Source organism: Trichoplax adhaerens, genomic scaffold, assembly GCF_000150275.1.
Source record: "Trichoplax adhaerens TRIADscaffold_1 genomic scaffold, whole genome shotgun sequence".
In the NCBI taxonomy this organism is placed as follows: domain Eukaryota; kingdom Metazoa; phylum Placozoa; class Uniplacotomia; order Trichoplacea; family Trichoplacidae; genus Trichoplax; species Trichoplax adhaerens.
The window spans coordinates 8,682,693-8,697,984 of record NW_002060943.1 but is presented as its reverse complement, the minus strand read 5'-3'; the positions used below and the strand labels follow the sequence as shown (position 1 = coordinate 8,697,984).

Genomic DNA, 15,292 nt, shown 5'->3' with positions numbered 1-15,292 from the left:
CATGCAATCAATCCGGTAATTCATCAATTTACCATATAGCAGATAATAATTTTACTAACCTATTAAATAAAGGCATGTAATTAAAGTTTAGTCCCAAGGGATATTAGCGATAGTAAACTATAATCTACCAGCTATTGTAACCCATTTCGTTACTAAATATAGTAATTACTGAACTATTATGTAAACATTAAAACAAAAAGATATAATTGAAGCAATTTTTAGTCCCAAGGGACATCAACTAGTGCGGCAACGTAAAGTATCAGATCAGTAATAATATTCAAATATATTATATTAAATCTTTCTTAGTCCCAAGAGACATCAACCAGTATGACAATGTAACTATCAGATCATTGATTAACTGCACTGAAAGACTTCACTATAAAATATGGCAATTTACCGGTAACAATTTACAGAGTGCATTAAAATTTATTCTAGTCCCAAGGAACTTAGATGATACAATGTGATCAATCAGGTCATTCGTTGGCTTAACCGTTGATACAGTAATAGATAAACGGACATATCACCGGTTAAAGAAGTGTCTGTAATTAAAATTGTTCCAAATCCCAAGGGACATTAACTAGCGCGAAGTACAATTCATTAACTTTAGCTCCTTTGTTTATTTCTCTGTTAAATAGATAATTACTAAACTGTTACGCTAATAAGTGTAACTACAATCTTTTCTAGTCCCAAGGGACATCAACTAGTGCCGGTCATTAATTCGCGCTTTAGTTCAAATATTACAGCTTACAAAAGCTAACAAAGAAATAAAAACGTATCAAGTGTACGAGTGTCACAGTCATCAAAATAACTTAGATTTGGATGTGTAGTTTATGATTACATTTTGTTTTAAACTTTTTAGAAGTATGAACTACTACTTTAGGAGTTGTTATTGTTAGTAATAACCTAAGTTATTATGATATTATGATGATATAGTAATATGTTACAAGTAAGTATCGAGAACATAGGAGTTTGACAGGGCTTACAGTCGAAGTAGATTTACGTATGAAATTGTTTATTACCTCGAATGCCCATATTTGATAATTCAACGTAATAACATGTTTGTTATTGAAATATGTTGGTAGCATAGTAGATATGTTTATAACTACTGAAAGAGTGTATAAGAAGGACTGTGATCAATAAAAAGTGATCTAGGTTAAGGCTAAGTTGCGTGATAGTTTTATATTGTATATTGAGTTAAGCGAGTTAGTACTTCGCAACGATTCCAGTTACTATACCGTAGGCTAGGGAAGTAGTTCTGCGAATTAACGTAAAGTTTTATTATAAGTACTGTGTTGTTTTCCTGTGTCGCAAGGGTAGTTGTGGCAATGAGTCAGTCACTCATCTGCTCACCGATTAATCTATTAAACAGATAGATATGACTAAATCAGTCTTAATCCCAAGGGATACTAGCTACAGTAAAACTACATAACCTATCATTTCGTTATCCAATCCACTGTTTCTAATAGTAAGTAGTAAACTATTACGTAAATAATTGTAATTGCATCTTCTTTCTTCCAGGGGACATAAGCTAGTACAAGAGTATAGTTTATTAAATCTTGATCAATTTTATCGTTAAGACATGCAGTATGATAGATTGGTAAGCTATTAAACGAATACACAGGAGTAACTACTATAATTAGTTTGAGTCCTAAGGAACATTTGACAGTACCAATTATAACTCCTTAAGCTTTTCAAGAAATGTCGAAATATACAGTATCAAGCCAAAACATATATATGAGCGTGAAGAAAATCTCCCAGTCCTCAGGGACACTAACTAGCACGACAGTATAGCCTATCTGGTCAGACATTAACTCTCAGGTTAAATAGACAATACGCTACTAACGCAATAGATATGCAATTACAATTAAATTATTCTGAGTCCCAAGGGACATTAGGCAGTACAAGCTATAATCAACTAGTTCTCTGATCGATTTACCATGAATAGGCATATAATAAACTACTTAAATGTTACGTACACAGGCACAATTAACTGTAAATGTTTTTGTTCCCAAGGGACATAGGCCGTTACAATAGTGCAATCTAACAAGTCTTTGATCAACTTCATTGTACATGCAACAAACTATGAATAAATAAAATATTTGTGATTAAAATCCTTCCTAATCCCGAGGGACTTCAGCTGGTGCATACTACATTCAAGTAACTCTAGCCCATTGCCAAATATAGTATCTTACTCAGTAATTACGTAACAAGCGTGGTTCAAATCCTTTGCAGTCCCAAGGGACTTAAATTAAAGCAACAATATGACCCAATAAGTTTGCAATCAATTCCACTGTTAATTTAATATAACTATTATGCTTTAATGTAAGTTCATATACATAAGCAATCGAAGCCTTTCTTTCTCTAACTCCCAAGAGACCTTTTCTGGTAAGAACCTGAGGTCATGGATTACTAGAAATATGCTTCTAGTGGTCCATGCTTTAGCCTGTGAGCTTCTGTTTAACTCGTCTCCTAAATATAGTAATTTGCTATATCTATTAAGTGAATAGACATAAATTAAATTAAATCTTTCTTAGTTTCAGGGAAACTACGGTACTTAATGTGAAACTATGATCTTTGGACTTCCACACTAATCAATATATTATTGAATAAAGTAAGTTACCAATGAATAGTTACACAAATAAATCCCAAGGGACATCATCATGTCCGAAATGATCTCGTAATCTATCAGTCCTCTGATTGATTTCTTTGCTAAATGTATCAAATTACTAAATTATTACGCAAATGAACACAATTAAAATGTTTTTCTAAATCTCATGGGACATCTGCTAGTAGAAAACTATGATCCATTTTATCGAATAATTAAGTATATATATATGTATATATATATATATATATATATATATAATTAAACAATTATAAAAATCCCGAATTTCAATGGAACTTCATCAATGCAAACCAATGCCATTTTAACTAGTAGAACTTCACTACCTTTCAGGTACGATCACCTGAATCGTAAAAAAGCTGACATTGCTTCCTATTCTGACCAGATTTTGAAATATAATTACCTCTACCTTCGTATTTACTTTGCGACTAGCTTGATAGCTCTGCAATTCATAATTTAATGGTAAATTTGTCACTCACAAAATAACCATAAAACTTGTGCCTAGATTTTTAATTAGACGAATATGACAGTAAGCAGCTAAAAACTCATGGCGTTGTGCTTACACTGTTGCTCTAATTACCATATGTTATTTCAAATAATGCAGTCATCGATATTTGCTACCACAATTATCGTACGCATTTGCTTCAGCAAGCTAAGCTCTAAAATAATTAATGTTTAATTCAGCTCTATTATGAAGTAGGGAATAAAACGTACGCGCATTACTGTCGCTATCGATCTCTCGTAGCAACATTTTTTTATGAAAATTTAATAGTCATTGACGTAATCACTTAACGAAAATACACCCATCATAAAATTGTTCAATACTTGCTATATTTCAGGCATGGAATCACAACTTGTGCTCAGTTACAAGGACTTAACGTTCGAAAGAATACATGATAATAACGTTGTTATTGGCATAGTAATTAGGAACTATCGATACATAATATTACTAAAATTTATACTATCATACTCATTACCCTTAAATAGTAAAGGTCGCATGACCAGTAAAAAATCATATTTCCCAGCCAGTATTTGGCAAAAATTCATTTAAATTTCGACAACTGAAATCAATCTTGTATCGGTAGCGACGAAAGTTATAACGTGAATATTGATTACGATGTACCGGCCACATTGTTATAAAGTATTACTATATAACTACAATAAGAGGATAGAAATTTACTAAGGAAATACTGTCAGTTCAGGTCTCTTTGATACAATACTTCTCACAGAATTAAACAACTGGTAAGTTTCAATCGCATGTATGAAAAAATATAGTAATTTTCTACGTCTCATAATTCGATCTGTAGGGAATTACGTCATCTGCTAATAGTTTCTGCCATTAAACCAGTGTTTAAATCAATTAGTAGAAGGAAAAGCTGCAGCAGACGAATATAACGGCTTTTATGCTATAAAATTTCAATAAGATATATTGATGACATCATCTTTGCCTGCATTGTAAATAAATAATCAGATTCCCTCAGGAAATAACTCGATTTAAATTTTCAAATTATGAATAAACGTGAAATTATAGTGATGACTGACAGTAGCAATATAATCAAAGTTCTTTACCAAAGAATATATTGTAGAGTGCAATCTTCACCAGATATAAAGACGACTTTGTCTAGAGTTATAAACTGAAATTGATCACGATAATAATAATGTATGGTTAAATGACGATGAACAGTACAAATTCATAATTGCATTATCCTAGGCAAAGCAAGCATAGTAATTGACCATTTTAGAATCTATCGCATTCTTATAGTAATATAGTATAGAACGTTACTAGCTGTGATCCCTAATAACGTCGATTATGCATTGGATGATGAAACCAAAGGAATACTATGAATTATGTGGTAAAATAGTTGTAATGTTATATCCCGATGATTTCATATGCATAGATAAGTGTCAATCATGATTGTATGTCGTTCAAATTTACATAGCAGTCATAGCTTGAGAAAATAGAATAGGCTTGCAATATTCATTTTATGATTCCTTTTCCGAGATTTGATTATATGTTAGGTTTTAAAATAATTAGCGTAAAAAAAAATTTCTCGAATGAAAGATTGTGTTCTGATCATATCTCGTAAAGTAATAATTTCATATACTAGAAATTAAATCAATTTTAAATTGTAGGCATCGAACAAAATAAATATTCCACTTCCATTAAATTCTAGTATAACTTGTAAACAAAATTTTACTAATTTCTTATATTAATATACCGTGTTACAGTATCAGAATGTTCTTACTTACCCATTGGATCAATGTTTACGGCTGCTGTAGTATTGGCGATGTAACCATCATGATAATTTGTTGATAGATCATGCATTGAATGTTCTTCCATTGAATCAACTCCTACTACTACATCTCTTCCATTATTATTAAAATCATTTGATTGCTGTGACGCCTGTGTAACTGGTGGTGCTGGTGGCGGTGGCGGTGGAGGGTGTGAACGGTGGCCGGTCGTAGATAAATCATGAGGATAACCCTAAAAGAAGACGTAAGCAGTTGTAAACTTCGGCATACGCAGAGCGCAGTTATAAGCGAGGTATTTAATGCACTCTTAACTACATCGATCACATTAATCAATAACAGCATCGCTAATAGTGTAATGGTTTTCCCAATCTCGTATGTAATAATATACTTGTACTATTCTATACACATCTGCATACACAATTTCATTACTTTCAAATTGTATACGCGAATTAAAATAAGTCAAAGAAAAATTATGTATAATTATATATAATTCGATGCCATACAATCGATTTTTTGTGATCCATTTCTTCTTCCAAGAGTTAAAAAATTTCGGTTTGTTACTAGTAAAAAACGCTATTAACTGGATGTTATCAATGCACATTAACAACGAATTTGTGCGATGTTAACTCATGTTAAACTTCTATGATACAACATAGCTTCTTTGTTTCCAGTTATCGTCTATAATCTGTAAGCCATATACTTGCATTAAATTGACGACCAATGTGGGTTACTTCACTGAGATCTAACGGTATAGCTAACAAGCACAGTATGGCTACAAGAAACTTTTGCCTTCTCTAGCTCAAAGCTCATTTTAGTTTATCTCATTAGCATAGACAGTGAAAAAGAAAAGGGTAAACTGTTGCTTCTATTGATTATAAATTATAGATGGACAATTCTCCTTCAACTATAGTAACAGCATTAAAACGCGTAAAACAATTTAAATATTCACTATCAGTTACCATACCAAGACCTCTATAAGTAACATTTTGCATTTAACCCGTAAATTTTTATCATGTCATAGTGGTATTGATAATAATAAGCAAGTAAGGTACATATAGCAGTAAAAGTTATAGGACGTTTAAAATTATGACGGTCTGAATCGTAATAATGATCATTCTTCAGTCGTATTTATTAGTAAGAAGCAAAGCTACGAAATATCATGTATTATGATGTATAAATCGTAATATGATATAGGTAAAGTACGTCATTCGAAGCATGAGAGGGCTTAAATACAATACAAAGGCACTATATTATTATAATATAACGATGTCACTCCATCTCATATGGTGATTCCAACTTTACTATCGGATTATTATAATGCTATTTGAACACCAACATTAGCTGTAACAGTTAAGTGATGGAGTGCAGCATCGTACCGATTGTGCAGTATACAATCTAATTCAATGCTGACTATCGTCTGATATATACAAAATACCACAACTACGGAACATCTGAGCTATTCAAAAATAGAAGGAATGGCTGACATAGTTGAAATTATTTTGCATTCTTATCGATAACGACTCACTGGCTCCCGACATCGCTATCATATACATATCTATATATACTGTATATATACATAGATCACTGCGGCACTATCAAAGCTATTTTCACTAAGTGATGGCGAGTAAAATACAATTGATCAGATCAGATAGTACAAAAAATTAGTTGAGAGTCAAAAACAATGACTATAAAACAAGAAAATGATTGCTTCGGGCAATTGTTATTGTTTTCACTTTCGCTGATTGGAAATGAAAGACATTCGTATTGATGAAAGAAGTATAAAGTAAGTAACATCAACGTGAGAATTTAAACAACAAGGGGGTTACTTGTTTATGGTTTATATGTGAGAAAGGATAAGAATGGCAAGGATAAAACAAAAATACCAGACTGTCATGAACTTTTCAAGTAGATAACTTAAAAAATTAGCGACGAGACAACAGACTGGCAAATGATGAGTAATGTAATCAATCCAAGCTAGTATTGGATTAATGTTAAAAATTAAAATCAACTCTAAGAAAATGAGGTTTTATCTCGTAAAATAGATATATCTGTGATTTGATGAATTATAAAAAGTATTGCACAAATTTATATCTTATGAAGCTATGCGTAGGTCAAAGGGATTTAGAATTAGTCTAATCTGCGTTTTATGACAATTATAATTATAACTGAAATTTGCAATGGCATAATGGTAATTATGAAATTATAAAGTGGCAAATCAGTAATTTAGTCTAATTATAATTAGCTGTCGATCATCACGGACACCAAGCACTATTGGCACGGCTATTTTGAATGTTACAAATAGAATTGCAATCATTAACAAATACCGTTATATTTCCATTTGTATTAGATATTACATCATATAGTCAGTCATCAGTTCTGTTCAAATTGAAAAGACACAAACTCCGATACGGATTTGCAATGGTGAGTTTCCGTTGCATAACATGTAATCTACGAGTATACCTGAACTAATTGCCATAAATCTAAAACGTTATTTACGTCATTTTACGATTAATAAATATATCAAATACAGTCATTACCCTGCCGTCATATAAAACGTTCATGGCAGTTGATGTTGTCGGTACTGCTGTCGCTACGGTTACTTGATTGTTATGGCGCCATATTTCACGCGAACCTTCACCTAGTATTAGGTATTATTGGCCCAAAAAGAAAAAAATTAACGCGAATAAGTGATGCAGCCTCCAAGTAAAGGGAGAACCGATAAGCAACATTAATATAGACAAGCAATATGTAATTCTACACATACGAATCAAGGAGCAGATAAATGCTGCTATCAAGGATAAAACTAATTCTAAAGGATAGCAATACCACTTAGGTACATCTAGTAATTCATGTCAATACTGTGATGATCTTGCAACCTTAGCTGGATAAATACTTGATATTTTATCTTATAAAAAAGACTACTATAGTTAAGGTCAAATGATGAGGAAAAACAAAATGTTACTATGTATAAATCATGGTTGGACTGCATTTTATAGTTGAGCTTACAGAACTAAAGCCAAGCATTGAAACAATCTCAGTGACCAATATCGCAAGATCTACTCGTAACTTTGTGTCATTATAATAAACCATTCTTAAAAGGATCAGGTCAAATACCGCTGAGGGATGATAAAAAAAATGGTGAAACTCATATAGGCTAAAAGATATAAAGCAGCGCTACTAACCCCAGCCTAATAATATTATTTTAATTTATAAATAATAATAAAGGTGCTTTTACACGATCTCTAAGTGTAAAACCTTTTTAGACGACTCTATTGCGTAGGAGTATCATAAGCGTAGGCTATTCCAGTTATGAAAGTCGAATATGACATCGGTTGAAGCTGCTATTGACCTTGGACTAATGAACCACCATATGAATATGTAGAGAACTATCAAGCAACCATGATTAGCATCAAGATGATGGCTGTATACCTGTTAACTGGTACTTTATTTTCGCTCATAAACATAACTCAATTCAACGTCAATCTCAAAATACATCAATACTGCCACGTATGTACAGCAGAATGAATACCACCAACTCTAGTTATAGCGGTTTTATCACATTGATTGATTATATAATTACAGTATTATTATTATTAAAACATCAGAGTAGTTGAAGGATATTACAGTAGATTTATTGAGAGAAAGACAATCATGACAAACTTATTAATCTGGTATCGTGAAAAGTAGTGTCGCACATAGGCTTATTAATATCAAAATACTAACGGTATACGTATTGATTCCTCCATTTTTTTTTTTAATCATACTGATACGATAGTGGCGACATGATCAGTAAATTAGCCGCATAAAACAGATTCTATATCGAACCGATAAAAATGGACATTAGTTCAAGGTGAAACAGAGCAACTTCAATTGCTACTCCGACTGAATTGATTTCTTCCTTGTTAAGATTCTAATACATACGTCCATGGATTTTTTAAAAGTAAACATGGGCACTCTGTGGGCCATCAACTATTATCAATAGGCTGACTTTCATTATGCAGGATCAATCCACTTCCGTACAGTACGTATGCAAAGATACTGTACACTGTACAGTACAACGTACTGTACTGTACAATACTGTACTGTAAAATATACAGTACTGTACTGTAGGTCGTAGAGTATGTACTGTAATAATCTTGTACAATGTACTGTACAGCACAGGATTAGACCTAGACCTACAGTACTTTACTGTACTGTACAGTACACCTAGTCGTCAACTAGTCCAGTTTGCAGTCTAATAAATGTACTGTACAGTGTACAGTAGTGTCCCTGGGTTATTGACTTGACTTAATAGATCTAGACCTACACCTAGTCATCGACTAGTCCAGTTTGCCGTCTAATAAATAAATGTAGTGTCCCTGGGTTATTGACTTGACTTAATAGATCTAGACCTACACCTAGTCGTCGACTAGTTCAGTTTGCCGTCTAATAAATTTAGTGTCCCTGGGTTATTGACTTGACTTAATAGAACGTAGAGTGGCACTAAATGATAGTGCACTTTTTTCCACGAACAAAAAGCATTTCTTCCAACAATAGTTCCTTATTCAAACAAACAAAAAAACACCTGTGCGAAGTCTATCCTCTCAACAAGACTAAACAGTAGGCGAGCTTGCTACACAAATATTCAATATAGTACAATCACGGCATACAAAGTAAAAGACGGCAAAGAATGACGGCAGATCACAATACATTGGCACAATATAGAATAATACAAGAAAAAATGTTAATGCTCTTATAAATTATTATAATTGCCGATTTAGAGTTTAAAAACTTAAAAACTTGAACCAGACATACTTTCCAATCTTGTCTGACTCTAATATAGGTTGTGTATTGGCCATTTGAATACATTCACTGACGACTATTTCACGCAATGAAATTGAATTTACTGTTATTTAGGCACTCAGTGGACGTATCGAACGCCAAAAAGAGAATTTCACAACCAGTGTGTCCCGTTCGTACATAGAAAGCACATAAGGGGAATTTTAGAGCTATTGATACATACTGTAGATAGTACAGTACTTGTAGGGTAGTGTAGGACGGTCTGACGATTTCTAGTTTTGAAGATTCCCTACACTTTTCAGTATGTACATAGTGGTGCTAGACATCAAATCAATTCGGGTGAAGGATTGAAGGTTAAGATACAGGCAACTCCGAACTGATCGTACAATAATGATGAGTACAGTACATAAAGTCCTGTACCCATAGGACTGCATACCGTCGCTATACGTGAAGAAAATATACTGTATCTAACTTGTACAGTATATAGACTAGGGTTTAGTAACGTCATAATGCAATGTCAGGCGGTAGTCAATACAACTTCAAAAAGCGTGGGGTATAGTAAGGAAAACCGTTAAAACACGAATTACAATTTCTTTCAAGTCTTATTTCACCTATTACAACACTATAGTAATTTATAGCAAAGACTTGACGATACATACAAAATCAATAGCTATTTGTACATCGAATATTTCATATCCACTTGCTTACCTGTTTTCTGATTACTGACGTTATTAGATGATTCAGGAAACATCTATAAATGATATAATACGATTTTGTTATGGGCGACGATAGTTAAGATTTCACTTACACACAGATCAAGAAATTGCAATAATTCCAAATTAAATCAATAAATTTACATTATATACGGTCCAACAACTGTATTTGCAAAAAATTTTTGAATGTCATAACAAGAAACTGCAAGGCGATAAACTAAAGTAACAATCTTATACGTTGATCATTCCTACTTTGAATGCATAGGCGGAAATAAATTAGTAGTGATTTCTAAATCTTAACACCCTGTACGCCGAGTCTACAGTAGGTTAATTAGCGAAATAAGTAAAATATCGTCGTAAACACGCGTGAAAATGTGCATGGGCATTGGATAAGATTATAATAAATAGAATAATATTTAACTGTAACAACAAAAAATTACGGCCTCAGTCTTTAGCAATATGATATTTATTATTATAAATATCTCGGATGTTAATACTACAATAATTGATATTTCCACTGGGACCCTGCAGTTGCGTACAAATTATTATAAAATGTAATTGTGCTATCATGTTGTTATTCTGATGAATTGAATCATAATGAAGCGAAAATGATATTCATTTTATTCCCTATTTTTTTAGGTGAATGATGGCGTTGCAGCTAGGAGAGTCTTACGATAAAGTTACAACGTAATCATAATTTCCTGTTCAATACTGTAAGCAAGGATGCCAATGCATTCAAATTAATTAATAATATTATCATATAATTTTTACTTCTATTTGTACAACAACATAGTTTATTCATCTGCACTTGATGGCAACCATCTTGACGTAAGCACATAGTAGATGTATTGTACTTCTCGGATGTTCGCAATGGAATTCACTCATAACACTACATGTTTACGGTTTACTGTACTGTATAGAATACGAACTTTCATCGCAGACTAACATTAGTCGTGCTAGTGGTTGTAGCTACTTCGTGATGTAAAACTCGCTTTAATATTCCAAAGTTAAGTATACTACTAATAAACGAATAATTGAATTTTTACAATATACGATCTTAACGCTATAATAGCAGTAATCGTGACGATTGGCTATGACAGGTATAAATTTTATCAATTACTGTTGTAAATACAGCTAACCATACCTCTCCTATTTCAAAATAGGAACTTGAATCCTTTTCACCATTCATAACCATGCGATGTTGATCATGGAATGTCTCTCGGGAACGTAGTAAATCAGTAGTTCTATCAACCAAAAGCGATTGGAAAGAAATGTTATTTTAATAACATGTCTTAGAGCGACTTTATTAGCAACTTAAATTCGATAGCAGTGTAATCGTGACCAATCATTGCACTCATGCATAAATTCAAAAGTACCACGAGATAATAACAAAATATGAGTATATCTCGTCGCCATGATCTATGCAGTACAATAGTTAATGATTTAATTTACTCTTCATAATCAAGCAGCAAGCTCATAAACTGGATTTGCGTTTATCAATCGAAATAGTATTCCGCCATGGGATCACCACTATCTGTTGTACTATACTGTACACTAGTGTACAGTATAGAATACTGTATATGAACATACAGTACATTACAGTACATAATGTTTGTTATTATTACTGAATTTCGCGTATCACTTTTCTTCGGCATTCATTAAATGCTCTGATTTGGCCTAATACAAAATTGAAATCTTCATGTTTTAGCAAAAGACTTGGGTAATTTTTCCTGAATTAGCTCACTGACGCGCTAGCTGTACGAATTCAAGTTTAGTATACGTATATCATACAGAAATGACTATATGATTTGGTAACGGTATACAAGTGGTTCGATCGTTTGATTATATTATTCAACAAAGTGATAGAAAGGAAGAGTATGATGACTTGGAACGAAATAATCAAAACTGTCACATCAAGCACTACAGGTACACAATTTCATTTTCAAAGGCACCCAGTAGAGCACAATGTTATCGATTGCAAAGCAATCATTTAAATGCTGTAGCGTATTCTAATGGCAATATTAGACGGAATTGGCCATGATGTTATCGATTACGTAAAAATGGAAGGTAAAATCTACGCGAATCGACGATATTAAGTTAGCAAATTTGTTAACTAGTAACAAATTATAAAATTGATTGCCGTCGACACAGAGTCTAACTGGATCCGATCAATTTGTAGTGTTTGAATGAATTATCATCAACGCATATTTCCCACACTACATCGTACTGTATTACGATAGCAAGACGCTTTATCTAGATGCGATGTTATTTCGTCAATTTGTTATTTTAGTTTTCATCATCTTAGCTATCGTTTCAGTCCCCCACCAAAAAAAAACGACGTAAAATAAAATAGAAAGAAAGTAAGAGATAATAGACAGTAAACATTCTTCTTATTTTTATTTCCAACTAATGTATAAAACGCAGGTCAAGTTGTTGCCAAGTTTTACTTTTATTATATTTGTTAGATACATACTCAACCACCATAAAGACTACGCTAGTAATCGCATATAGATTACAGTTATCGTCATCAAGCAACACTAATATGACGCTGATGAAGCATCAGTGATTTGGAAAAGTAACCTTTCAACTAGAGTATAACGTCCTTGTAAAGTCATTGCCTGTGCGGTCTTAATCATGTCGATCGAATCAAGTAAATTGTATAAATAAGTTGTGATGACTAAATTACTCACCCAGGAGTGGAATGATGATCCCAGTGAAGCCAATCTGCAGACGCCTCTTGACGCGACATGCTGTAGTCAACTTCCAACTTGAATCGCACCATTCAAGTGACGTTTTGAGATAACACGATGGCAATAATATAAAAATACAATAATAATAATAAATAAATAACGCTATCGTCGGCAGCACAGTAGAACTTTCACCAGATAGATAGATATACTGTATAAATTACCAGGAAAAAAGTATAGCTCTATCTCGACACCTCTATACCGTATATATATATTTAATTAATAATAATCATAATATCAGGAATTAATCGATAAGTTACTTCCAAGCAAACGGTGACGATGATCAATTTCACAACTATTCTCCAACGAAATAAATAAATATAATATTGTACACGTTATTCGGAAAAGAGAAGCGTTAAAAAGAAAAATCAACGGAGTTCATTTACAGCAAGATGACTTAGTTTAGGCCCTATCAATGTCGATAGGGGAAAAAAATCTACAATTCAATTACAATGTATCACCTTCTAGTTCAAAAAGCGTTCTTGCTGTTGGGTAATTAATTGAGTCAGAAAGAATCACAACCGAATCGGACAGACTTGGACTGATTCTAGCTACGTCCTTTTAGTTTAAAAAAAAATTTTTTTTTCAAATCTTTTGTTACGGCATTAGACTATAAAACTGCAAGCCGTTATGAAGGCACGCGACAAGAGTAATGACAAGAACAATGATTGGCAGTTAATTATTTACGCTGATTCTTCATCTAATTGACCAATTAATGAGAGTCTAGTTTGAATAGCACGTGACACTTGGCGTAATATAGCAGTTGAAGATAGTAAATAAGGCGAGTTGATAGGTGGAGCGACACAACAATCATCCACCAATCAAGCTCAATGGAATTGCCTAGAAGGTTGGCTTTCTATTCTAACCACGGGCATGCGTCACACGCCATATTTACTTTTAGTTTTGATTACAGTAGAGTGAGTAGACCAAGCATGGTCGACCAAAGCGTCGAGGGGTGCAATGAAGCAGCGGTTGAAAACAGTAGGGGGTCGCTATGAGACGACCATTTCAGTGACAACCATGGACAAGTGTCAAAATTCATTTTACAGTGAGGAAAAATCCACTAGGATATCCGTAATAATGCATGGCTTGTATCGCTTTAGTATTTTTTTTCTCTTACCTTTTGCCAATGTTGAACAATCACTCCATTCTACCCCAAATAGTGTCCTATTGAAATGAGCTACCTTTTGCAAGCACACGCTAAAGTAGCAAACAAGTAGTTTAACACTTTCCAATCATCAGTCGAGTTGTTACCACATCAACTTGATGATTAAGTGAATAATCATAATATCAACACTATACTGAAACGCTACTTTGATCATCTACTCAATGGGATAAGAATATCAATTAATTTTATCCCTCAATTCAAACAGTCAGTCAATTTGAAAATCAGTCATTCATTAAAAGTAATTTCATTTCAATAAGCAAAGGAACATCACCGATTTCGTGAATTCAAACGAATCTCTATTTTTTCTTTTATTATGATGATTATTATTTTTTTCCCCCTTTGTTCATCATCGTATCCAACAGTAACCAAACAGCAAATCAATAATAAAATAACTAAATTTTCAAGACGATGTCTATAGTTAGTGGCAAGCTAGACTAATTTTTTATTTTTTCCTTCCTTCCATTTTCAATACTCAATTTTGAATCACCGTTGATTTTGAAATATAATAGATAAATACAACATCCACTTGACTGTTGATTATAATTAGTAGACGTCAATCAGAAGAATTCAATTTTAATACCAAAATCAACCATTATATCAACGTATTTTCTCTTTTGTGGTCATTAGCATATCACCTACGCTACTAACATTGTTGATATAACGAACAAAAGTAACGGAACTCCAACCGTCATCTATTTGAGCCATTCCTTGACTTACAAGTTCATCCATGAACTCCAAATTGAACTCCAAATTGACAGACAACAAATCGCGTTGACGTTATTGTGGTGTCCGTCATCGATATGAATCAACCCTTTGAGCTATAAATTCATAGACGAACTCGAAATGTAGCTAGAAATTGGCAGACAACAAATCCTGTTGAACACATTGTGGTGTTGCAGTAGTGCTATTTCGCAACGCGATTTTGTTTAGCACCCACGACACCATCTAGACGCCTATAGCACGTCTTGTCTTCGTCAATGGCAACTATTATAATTAGTAGGAAGGAGGC

At 33.2% G+C, this 15,292-nt stretch overlaps 1 protein-coding gene across 1 annotated transcript; it reads right to left on the bottom strand.

The window, feature by feature from the left end:
* Positions 1-2,317: 2,317 nt before the first annotated feature.
* On the bottom strand, positions 2,318-13,117 carry TRIADDRAFT_52284 (uncharacterized protein; the record flags this gene model as incomplete). The annotated part of the gene is made up of 6 exons (XM_002108089.1): positions 2,318-2,469; positions 4,874-5,108; positions 7,414-7,514; positions 10,364-10,406; positions 11,513-11,612; positions 13,059-13,117. 6 exons carry the CDS (start codon positions 13,115-13,117, stop codon positions 2,318-2,320), a joined length of 690 nt encoding a protein of 229 aa, XP_002108125.1.
* Positions 13,118-15,292: the final 2,175 nt, after the last annotated feature.